The sequence below is a fragment of the Gorilla gorilla genome, chromosome 20 (assembly GCF_029281585.2).
Source record: "Gorilla gorilla gorilla isolate KB3781 chromosome 20, NHGRI_mGorGor1-v2.1_pri, whole genome shotgun sequence".
NCBI classification, from domain to species: Eukaryota; Metazoa; Chordata; class Mammalia; order Primates; family Hominidae; genus Gorilla; species Gorilla gorilla.
In genome coordinates, this window is record NC_073244.2 from 24,222,195 (window position 1) to 24,231,436 (window position 9,242).

At 55.6% G+C, this 9,242-nt stretch overlaps 1 protein-coding gene across 12 annotated transcripts in view; it reads left to right on the top strand.

Moving 5' to 3' along the window:
* The window catches only part of FCHO1 (FCH and mu domain containing endocytic adaptor 1), a 40,854-nt gene extending 32,510 nt beyond the window's left edge, over nucleotides 1-8,344 (top strand). For 6 of the 12 annotated variants that reach the window (XM_055372116.2, XM_063701101.1, XM_055372127.2 and 3 more), the window contains 9 exons: nucleotides 1,044-1,156; nucleotides 1,265-1,352; nucleotides 1,525-1,633; nucleotides 2,824-2,979; nucleotides 3,908-4,040; nucleotides 4,530-4,729; nucleotides 6,372-6,427; nucleotides 7,464-7,628; nucleotides 8,052-8,344. In XM_055372116.2, coding sequence (XP_055228091.1) covers nucleotides 1,044-1,156; nucleotides 1,265-1,352; nucleotides 1,525-1,633; nucleotides 2,824-2,979; nucleotides 3,908-4,040; nucleotides 4,530-4,729; nucleotides 6,372-6,427; nucleotides 7,464-7,628; nucleotides 8,052-8,080 — 1,049 coding nt within the window. In that variant the 3' untranslated portion in view covers nucleotides 8,081-8,344. The remainder of the gene's footprint in view (nucleotides 1-1,043; nucleotides 1,157-1,264; nucleotides 1,353-1,524; nucleotides 1,634-2,823; nucleotides 2,980-3,907; nucleotides 4,041-4,529; nucleotides 4,730-6,371; nucleotides 6,428-7,463; nucleotides 7,629-8,051) is intronic. The other 6 variants (XM_055372121.2, XM_055372129.2, XM_055372124.2 and 3 more) reach the window with 1 other exon arrangement.
* The last annotated feature ends 898 nt before the right edge of the window (nucleotides 8,345-9,242 follow it).

The following is a 9,242-nucleotide window of genomic DNA, read 5'->3' on the forward strand; positions in this document are numbered from 1 at the left end:
AGAGGGAGTTTTGCTCTTGTTGCCCAGGCTGGAGTGCAGTGGTGTGATCTTGGCTCACTGCAACCTCTGCCTCCCAGGTTCAAACAATTCTCTGCCTCAGCCTCCCAAGTAGCTGGGACTACAGGTGCGTACCGCCACACGTGGCTAATTTTTGTATTTTTAGTAGAGATGGGGTTTCACCATGTTGGACAGGCTGGTCTCGAACTCCTGACCTCAGGTGATCTGCCTGCCTCGGCCTCCCAAAGTGTTGAGATTACAGGCGTGAGCCACCGGGCCTGAGTAGAGGCTCTTATCCAACCCTGCAAATTCTGCCCCCCCAGGGGACATTGTCAGTGTCTGGAGACATTTTTGGTTGTCACCACCAGGCAGGAGTGGTGCTCCTGGCATTCAGTGGGTAGAGGCCTGGGTTGCTGCTCAGCACCCTACAGTGCACAGGGCAGCCCCCACCCCCAAGAATGGTTCAGCCCCCAAATATCCGCAGTGCTGAGGCTGAGAAAGTCGGGTAGAGCGGGGAGCAGAGCCTGCGGTACAGGTGAGAGGGGAGGTAGGTGGGAGGGGAGGTAGGCAAGCAAGGGAGCACATTCATAGATGGAACAGAACCAGGACCCTGAGGAAGCAGGAGAGGGAGGGGAGCCTGGGTATTAAAGGCATGAGACTCAGACACAGACCACAGTAGGTGGCTGCAGTCAGGTTCTCGGAAAGGGTAGAGGTCACAAAATGGCTGAATGTTGGCTAAAAATCCTCTGCTGAATCCCCCTTACAGCATGCCTGCGTCTTAAGCCTTCAGTGCTTGCTTGCATACCCCCAGTGATGGGGAGCTCACCCCTTATTGGGCCACCATTCTGGTGTCTGGGAAGGTTGGGGGTGTGGACAGTATCTGCAGTCCTGTCTGGCACCTTTTCTGCAACACCAGGACTTCAGACCCATTGGGGGTCTCTGCAGAAAAGCCCACCTCCTAAGATTTTGACTGAGTTTGTGCCCCTGGGGAGGCCCCAGAGGCCCCGGGCAGCATCTCAGCAGTGCCTCTTTGTACTCGCTCCTAGACCTGATGCCTGCACCTGCTGACCCCACAGCCAGGGAGGGCCTGGCAGCCCCACCCAGGAGACTTCGCTCTAGGAAGGTTTCCTGCCCTCTCACACGTAGCAACGGGGACCTGGTAGGTGAGGGGGCGTGGCAGGAGCTGGACTGGGGGTCGCCTCTGGGGTCTGCTTTTGGGCACTGGTCCTGGGGCACTCACAGCCAAGATTGTCTCTTTCCCTTCCAGTCTCGTTCCCTGAGCCCCTCCCCACTGGGCTCTTTAGCCGCCAGCACTGCCTTGGAACGGCCCAGCTTCTTATCCCAGACAGGACACGGTACGTGAGGGCGGTCCTGGGTCTGGCTTTGGGCCTCAGTGTCACCTTCTCTGGTCTGGGTGGGTGGCTTCTCTGTTGGCAGAGGTGTGGTTGGGCAGGGGGAGTCTCGAGCCTGGAGCCTATATTCATGCTGTCTATCCATTGTTCCCCATTCCCTCCCCACCACCCCCAGGAGTCTCCCGGGGTCCGAGCCCTGTGGTCCTGGGCTCCCAGGATGCCCTGCCCATAGCCACAGCCTTCACGGAGTATGTCCACGCCTACTTCCGTGGCCACAGCCCCAGGTACCCAGTGATGGGCAGACAGGGCCCGTGGGAAATCTGTGTTGGGGGAGTCCAGCAGGGACAGCTTTCAGATGTGCTTCACGGTCTGTCTTATGGTGAAAGGGCCTTGAACACTGAGCCAAGTGACCAGGCCCCTGTCCTGAGGGCAGTGGAGCCATAGGAGGGCCTTTTTTTTTTTTTTTTTTTTTGAGACGGAGTTTCGCTCTTGCTGCCCAGGCTGGAGTGTGCAGTGCTGCAATCTCACAATCTCAGCTCACTGCAACCTCCGCCTCCCAGGTTCAAGCAATTCTCCTGTCTCAGCCTCCCGAGTAGCTGGAACTACAGATGTGTGCCACTGCACCCGACTAAATTATTGTACTTTTTGTTTGTTTGTTTATTTGTTTGTTTGTTTTGAGACAGGGTCTCACTCTGTTGCCCAGGCTGGAGTGTAGTGGCGTGATCTCAGCTCACTGCCACCTCTGCCTCCTGGTTTCAAGACATTCTCCTGCCTCAGCCTCCTGAGTAATTCTGGGATTATAGGCACATGCCACCACACCCTGCTGATTTTGTGTTTTTAGTAGAAACAGGGTTTCACCATGTTGGCCAGGCTGGTCTCGAACTCCTGGCCTCAAGTAATCCACCTGCCTCAGCCTCCCAAGGTGCTGGGATTATAGACATAAGCCACCGTGCCCAGCCATAGGAGAGCATTTAAGCAGGGCTATGCATTGCTGTAGACGCCAAGGCTGCCATGGGCATTGAGATGAAGGGAGTAATACTAGAAGTTAGGCCCAGTAAGTGGGTAAGGGCATGGGTTAGGGACAAGCGGAGTGCAGGGATATATATATTGGGGTGGCCTTCAGCAGAAAAGATCTGAAAGTCAAACCATGAAGAAGAGGAGAGTGTCAGATCAAAAACCCAAGCAAACGATAGCTAAAAAACTGAACATTTTAATTTGAGCTTCCTGGTGGCCTAGGAGAAAAGAGAACTAGGGATGGAGATGTTCCTGCCTCCTTCAGCCCAGGGTGGATTCTTCCTGTCCAGGCAGGAACGAAAGAGGAGGTTGGGGGAAAGGATACGGGGGATCATCAGGGCCATCCTCCTAGATCCGAGGAGTCTGGGGAGCCACAGGCACCAGTGAAACCAGGAGAAGGGGGAGGATGAGGCACCAGGCAGAGCCCTAAGCCAACACCCAGTCCCCTCATCCTCCCCAGCTGCCTGGCTCGAGTAACTGGGGAGCTGACCATGACCTTCCCTGCTGGCATCGTGCGTGTGTTCAGCGGGACCCCACCACCACCTGTCCTCAGCTTCCGGCTTGTACACACAACCCCTATTGAGCACTTCCAGCCCAACGCCGATCTGCTGTTCAGGTACTATGGAGGGGCAGTGGGAGAGGACCTCGGAGGCTGCTGGGGATCGGGCTTCCGGACTCTGAGTTCCCTCTCTGCTTCCTGGGATTTTTTTTTTCTTTTTTTTTATAGAGACGGAGTCTCGCTCTGTCGCCCAGGCTGGAGTGCAATGGCGTCATCTCGGCTCACTGCAACTCCGCCTCCTGGGTTCAAGCAATTCTCCTGCCTCAGCCTCCCAAGTAGCTGGGATTACAGGCACGTGCCACTACACCCAGCTAATTTCTTTCGTATTTTAGTAGAGACAGGGTTTCACCATGTTGGCCAGGCTGGTCTCGAACTCCTGAGCTCAGGCAATCCGCCTGCCTTGGCCTCCCAAAGTGCTAGGATTACAGGCATGAGCTACCACACCCGGCTTGATTTTTTTTTTTTAATTATTATTTTTTTGAGATGGAGTTTTGCTCTTGTTGCCCAGGCTGGAGTGCAGTGGCGTGATCTCGGCTCACTGCAAGCTCCGCCTTCCGGATTCAAGCGATTCTCTTGCCTCAGCCACCTGAGTAGCTGGGATTACAGGCATGTGCCACCATGCCTGGCTGATTTTTGTATTTTTAGTAGAGATGGGGTTTCACCATGTTGGTCAAGCTGGTCTTAAACTCCTGACCTCAGGTGATCCACCTGTCTCAGCCTCCCAAAGTGCTGGGATTACAAGCATGAGCCACCACACCCAGCCACCTCCTGGGATTTGCTGTGTGGCGTGGGGCAAGTAACTTGCCCTCTCTGACCCTTGTTTTCCATCCCTCCTTTACTGCCCGCACCACAACCACCCAGGTAGGGCTTTGCTGGGCCCAGGGTGGGCCAGGAAATTGCATCTTTAGGAAGGGGTAGATTGAATGCTGGGAGCCCTGGGAAGGCATGTCCCGAGGATTGGGGTGATCAGTCCGGGTCTCTGCAGTGACCCCTCCCAGAGTGACCCTGAGACCAAAGACTTCTGGCTCAACATGGCAGCTCTGACCGAAGCCCTGCAGCGCCAGGCAGAGCAGAACCCCACCGCCTCCTACTACAACGTGGTGCTGCTGCGATACCAGGTGCGCCACCCATATGGGGCCGGGAGGAGGTGGTGGAGTGGGGGACACGGTGAGCCGGCAGCAGACATGGAGGCGCTTGCATGTTGGCCAGGCTGGTCTCGAATTCCTGACCTCAAGAGATCCAATCTGTGAGAGCCGATGAGCGTGAGGGAGTAGGCAGTGTGGGTCGGGAATGAACGGTGGAGGAGTAGGCAGTGTGGGAGAGCATGCATCCCCTGTTGCAGATAGTATGTTTATATGAACTAGAAGCAGCCCAGCCCCGGAACCTTACACTTGAACTTCCCTGGGAGACTTTGTTAGAATGAGGCGCTCTCCTGCCCCCTGCTGGAAACCTGGTGTAATACAGCCTCTCATCCATCAAATCTCCCTGTGATTGGACCCCCTTGGGGCGGTGCGTGCATCGCAGGGTCAAGGTGGTTGAATAGTGCATGGTGTGGCAAGACAGGATGGCCCAAGCTGTGTCCTCTCTCTCATTCTCATTCTTCCTAGTTCTCCCGCCCGGGTCCCCAGTCTGTGCCTCTGCAGCTCAGTGCCCACTGGCAGTGTGGAGCCACCCTCACCCAGGTCTCAGTGGAGTACGGCTACCGGCCCGGTGCCACGGCTGTGCCCACACCACTCACGAACGTCCAGATCCTGCTGCCTGTGGGGGAGCCTGTGACCAACGTCCGCCTGCAGCCGGCTGCCACCTGGTGAGGGCGTGCGGGAGGCCAAGGAAAACTCAGCAGTTTCCCCCATAACCCCAGACCTTCTCCCTGATGCAACGATTAAAGGGTGCACCCTCGGCCTGAGCGTTAACTGTGAGCCCACCCTGCTTAGCACTAAGGGTGATGAGTGCCAGGTGCAGTGGCTCATGCCTGTAATTGCAGTGTTTTGGGAGGCTGAGGTGGGAGGATCACTTAAGGCCAGGAGTTTGAGACCAGCCTGGGCAATATGGTGAGATCTCATCTCTACAAAAAATATTTTATTTATTTATTTTATTTATTTATTTTGAGGTGAAGTCTCGCTCTGTCGTGCAGGTTGGAGTGCAGTGGCACGATCTCAGCTCACTGCAATCTCCGCCTCCCGGGTTCAAGCGATTTTCTCTGCCTCAGCCTCCCGGGTAGCTGGGATTACAGGTGCCTGCTACCACACCCAGCTGATTTTTGTGTTTTTTTAGTAGACATGAGGTTTCACTATGTTGGTCAGGCTTGTCTCGAACTCCTGACCTCAGGTGATCCACCCGCCTCGGCCTCCCAAAGGACTGCGATTATAGGCATGAACCACTGCACCCAGCCTTACAAAAAAATATTTTAAAAAGTAGTCAGGCCGGGTGCGGTGGCTCACACCTGCAATCCCAGCACTTTGGGAGGCCGAGATGGGCAGATCACGAGGTCAGGAGATCGAGACTATCCTGGTTAATACAGTGAAACCCCGTCTCTACTAAAAATACAAAAAAATTATCCGGGCGTGGTGGTGGGTGCCTGTAGTCCCAGCTACTTGGGAGGCTGAGGTGGGAGAATGGCGTGAACCCGGGAGGTGGAGGTTGCAGTGAGCTGAGATCATGACACTGCACTCCAGCCTGGGCGACAGAGTGAGACTCTGTCTCAAAAAAAAAAAAAAAAAATAGTCAGTCGTGGTAGTGTGCTCTTGTAGTCCCAGCTACTCGGGAGGCTGAGACAGAAGGATCACTTGAGCCCAGGAGTTAAGGCTTCAGGGAGTTACCCTGGGTGACAACTATCTCTTAAAAAACAAAAATTAAAAAAAAAAGTCTGTTGTGAAGAAGCCAGACTTATAGGACAGAATGCGTCATCTAAAAGTGCTGCAAGGAAGCCGGGCATGGTGGCTTATGCCTGTAATCCCAACACTTTGGAAGGCCAAGGCAGGTGGATCACCTGAGGTCAGCAGTTCGAGACCAGCCCGGCCAATATGGTGAAACCCTGTCTCTATTAAATTACAAAAATTAGTCAGGCATGGTGGCGGGCGCCTGTAATCCCAGCTACTCAGGAGGCTGAGGGAGGAGAATCGCTTGAACCCAGGAGGCATAGGCTGCAGTAAGCAGAGATCGCACCAATGCACACCAGCCTGGGCGACAGAGGGAGACACCATCTCAAAAAAAACCACAAAAAAACACAAAACAAACACACACACACACACACACACACAGAAGTGTTGCAAGGCTGTGTGGCTCCACGGCTGTTCCATATCTCACCCTCATTTCGCAGATGGGGAAATTGAGGTGAAGTGGGGGAGAAGGTTTGTTGGGGTCACACAGCCAGGAGGCAGCTGAGGCGGGACCCTGGGCTCTCAGCATCCTCTCTGGGGAAGCCCTGATTAAGATTCTTTCTCTGCCAGGAACCTGGAGGAGAAGCGGCTCACTTGGAGGCTTCCAGATGTGTCCGAGGCAGGCGGTGAGCTGTGGTTGTGCATGAGGGCTGGGTGGGAGGGACTAGGGTCAGGTGGGAGGCACTTATTTATGTTGGGGAAGAATTGGGGACATACTGAGGGCGGGCAAGTTTGGGCATTGAGGAAGTCTTTAAAAAGCTGGAGGAGGGCCGGGCTGGGTGGCATAGGTCTGTAATCCCAGTGCTTTGGGAGGCCCAGGCTGCAGGATCACTTGAGTCCAGCAGTTGGAGGCTGCAGTGACCCGTGATCGTACCACTGCACTCTAGCCTGGGCAATAGAGCCAGACTCTGACTCAAAAACAAACAAACAAAAAAGGCCAGGTGTGGTGGCTCACGCCTGTAATCCCAGCACTTTGGGAGGCCGAGGTGGGTAGATCACTTGAGGTCAGGAGTTCAAGACCAACCTGGCCAGCATGGTGAAACCCTGTCTCTACTAAAAATATAAAAATTAGCAGGGTGTGGTGGCATGCACCTGTGATCCCAGCTACTTGGGAGGCTGAGGGAGGAGAATCACTTGAACCCAGTAGGTGAAGGTTGTAGTGAGCCGAGATCGTGCCACTGTACTCCAGCCAGGGTGACAGAGCGAGACTCTGTCTCAAAAAAAAAAAAAAGCTGGAGGAGGGCCAAGGACAGTGGCATAGGTCTGTAATCCCAGTGCTTTGGGAGGCCCAGGTGGGAGGATCACTTGAGCCCAGGAGTTGGAGGCTGCAGTGACCTATGATTGCACCACTATACTCCAGCCTGGGCAACAGAGCCAGACCCTGTCTCTAAAAAAAAAAAAAAAAAAAAGCTGAAGGAGAGGGCGTCCCAGGGCCAGATGGCCAGACACAGCAGGTGCAAAGGCCCTGAGGCAGGACTCCCTTGTCAGCCACACAAAGCCCAGTGATGCCAGGAGAGACAGATGTAGGGGATCAAAGGGAGGTCTGATGGGGCACATAAAGGCCACAGAACAGAGGGCTTCAGGTGTGGGCCAAAGATGAGCCTGGTTCACAGCTGGGACGGGGGCTGGTGCCAGGGCGCAGCTGACTGCAGGTCTCCCCAGGTTCTGGCCGCCTCTCTGCCAGCTGGGAGCCGCTCTCAGGGCCCAGCACACCCAGCCCCGTGGCTGCACAGTTCACCAGCGAGGGGACCACTCTGTCGGGCGTGGACTTGGAACTGGTGGGCAGCGGTTACCGCATGTCGCTGGTGAAGAGGAGGTTTGCCACAGGTACTCCCCAACCCTGCTGCTGGGTGACCTCAGGAGCCGGGACCTTATGGGGGCAAGCCCCGGGGTGTGGGGAGGGATTGGGGTGTGGGGATCCTTGGGAAGGATAGGTGGGTGTTGGGGCCAGGAGACCCCAGATGGGGGGCACAGGTGGGCAAGGAGTCAGGGCCCCGTGTATCTGGGGCTGGCCCCTGGAGGACGTCCTTGAAAGGACCCCAGCCAGGGAGCCCGAAGTGCCCCCTGCCACCCCCTCCTCCAGCCCCACCCTGTTCTCCTTCCCCCAACAAGGGGCTCCTGGGGCCCAGTGGCAACAGGGACTATGAGTTACGGGGGTGTTTTGAAGAGGACAAGGATGATTGAAGCATCCCAGGGTCAGAGCCAGGGAACCCCTCCCGTACCCCTCCTCCCCACCCCTCCCCCTCACAGCTGCGCCCCCACAGGGATGTACCTGGTGAGCTGCTGAACCCGCAAATGCTGCTGCCCCAGCTCTACACTGCGCCCTGGTGCTGGCTGACCACCCCCTGCCCTCCTGCCGGACCCTGGGGCCTCCCACCCCAGCCTCCCTGAGGCCCATACTCCACGGAGAGGAGCCCCATGCCCAGCCTGGCTGAGCCCGAGATTCGCTCCTCCGCCTCATGCCAACCCCACACAGGTCCTGGCCTTTTAACGTTCTTTGAATAAACACTTTATTTTCTAATAAAATAAAAAAGGAAACCTTTTCCTGCTCCAGGAAGTATCCTTTGTGCTGCCAGAGAGGGGACGAAGAGAAGGTGGATGGATACGAGAGACCTAATGCACCTCCCTCCCTGCACTGCGCTCAACCTGTACAGGGCCATTCTGGGAGAGAAAGAACGACACAGACACCCCAGCCCCATGGGCTCAGAGGTGGGCTATAGGGAGGGAGGAGGACTACAGAAGCCCAGAAAGGGGTGTCAGGAGTCTTCCCAAGCAGTCAGGAAGACTTTCTAAGGAGGGGGCATTATAAATGAGGTTTTGAGGTATGAGTAGGAGTTTGCAAGATAGGAATGGGCATCCCAAGCAAAGTGATGGAAGGTTGTCAGTTCAATGAGGAAGCAATTAGTCAACCTACAAATATTAATTGAGTATTTACTGTATACCATGTAGCAGAGAGAGAGCTATGAGCAGGACAAAGTTCTTGGAACCCAGGAAGTAGAGATAGGAAGCCTGAGTGAGGAGCCTGCTTGGCCACCACTGGCTGTGTGACTTTGAGCACGGGACTTGAGCCTCAGTTAGCTCATCTGCAACTCACCTCACTGGATATCTGTGGGAGGTCACATACTTAGAAGAGTGCCAACTACAGGGCAAACCCCCCAGTAGTACCAGGCAGCTTTGGGAGCCCCAGGAGGAGGGTGGATCTTGGTGCAGGTGTGCAAGAGTGGCCCACTGGGGAGGGCAGGACAGAAGCAGTAACAGCAGACTGCAGTGGGGAGCAGGTCTGAGCCCAGTGGACAGTCTTGGGTCCTGATGGACATTCAGGGAACCAGGGCCCGTGTTCCTGACCTTGAGGCTGTACAGACCCCAGGGAGCAAGCCCAGACTGGACGAAGCTCAAAAGGAAGGAAGTAGGAGGCAGGATTTGGCCTGAGACTTGCTGTGC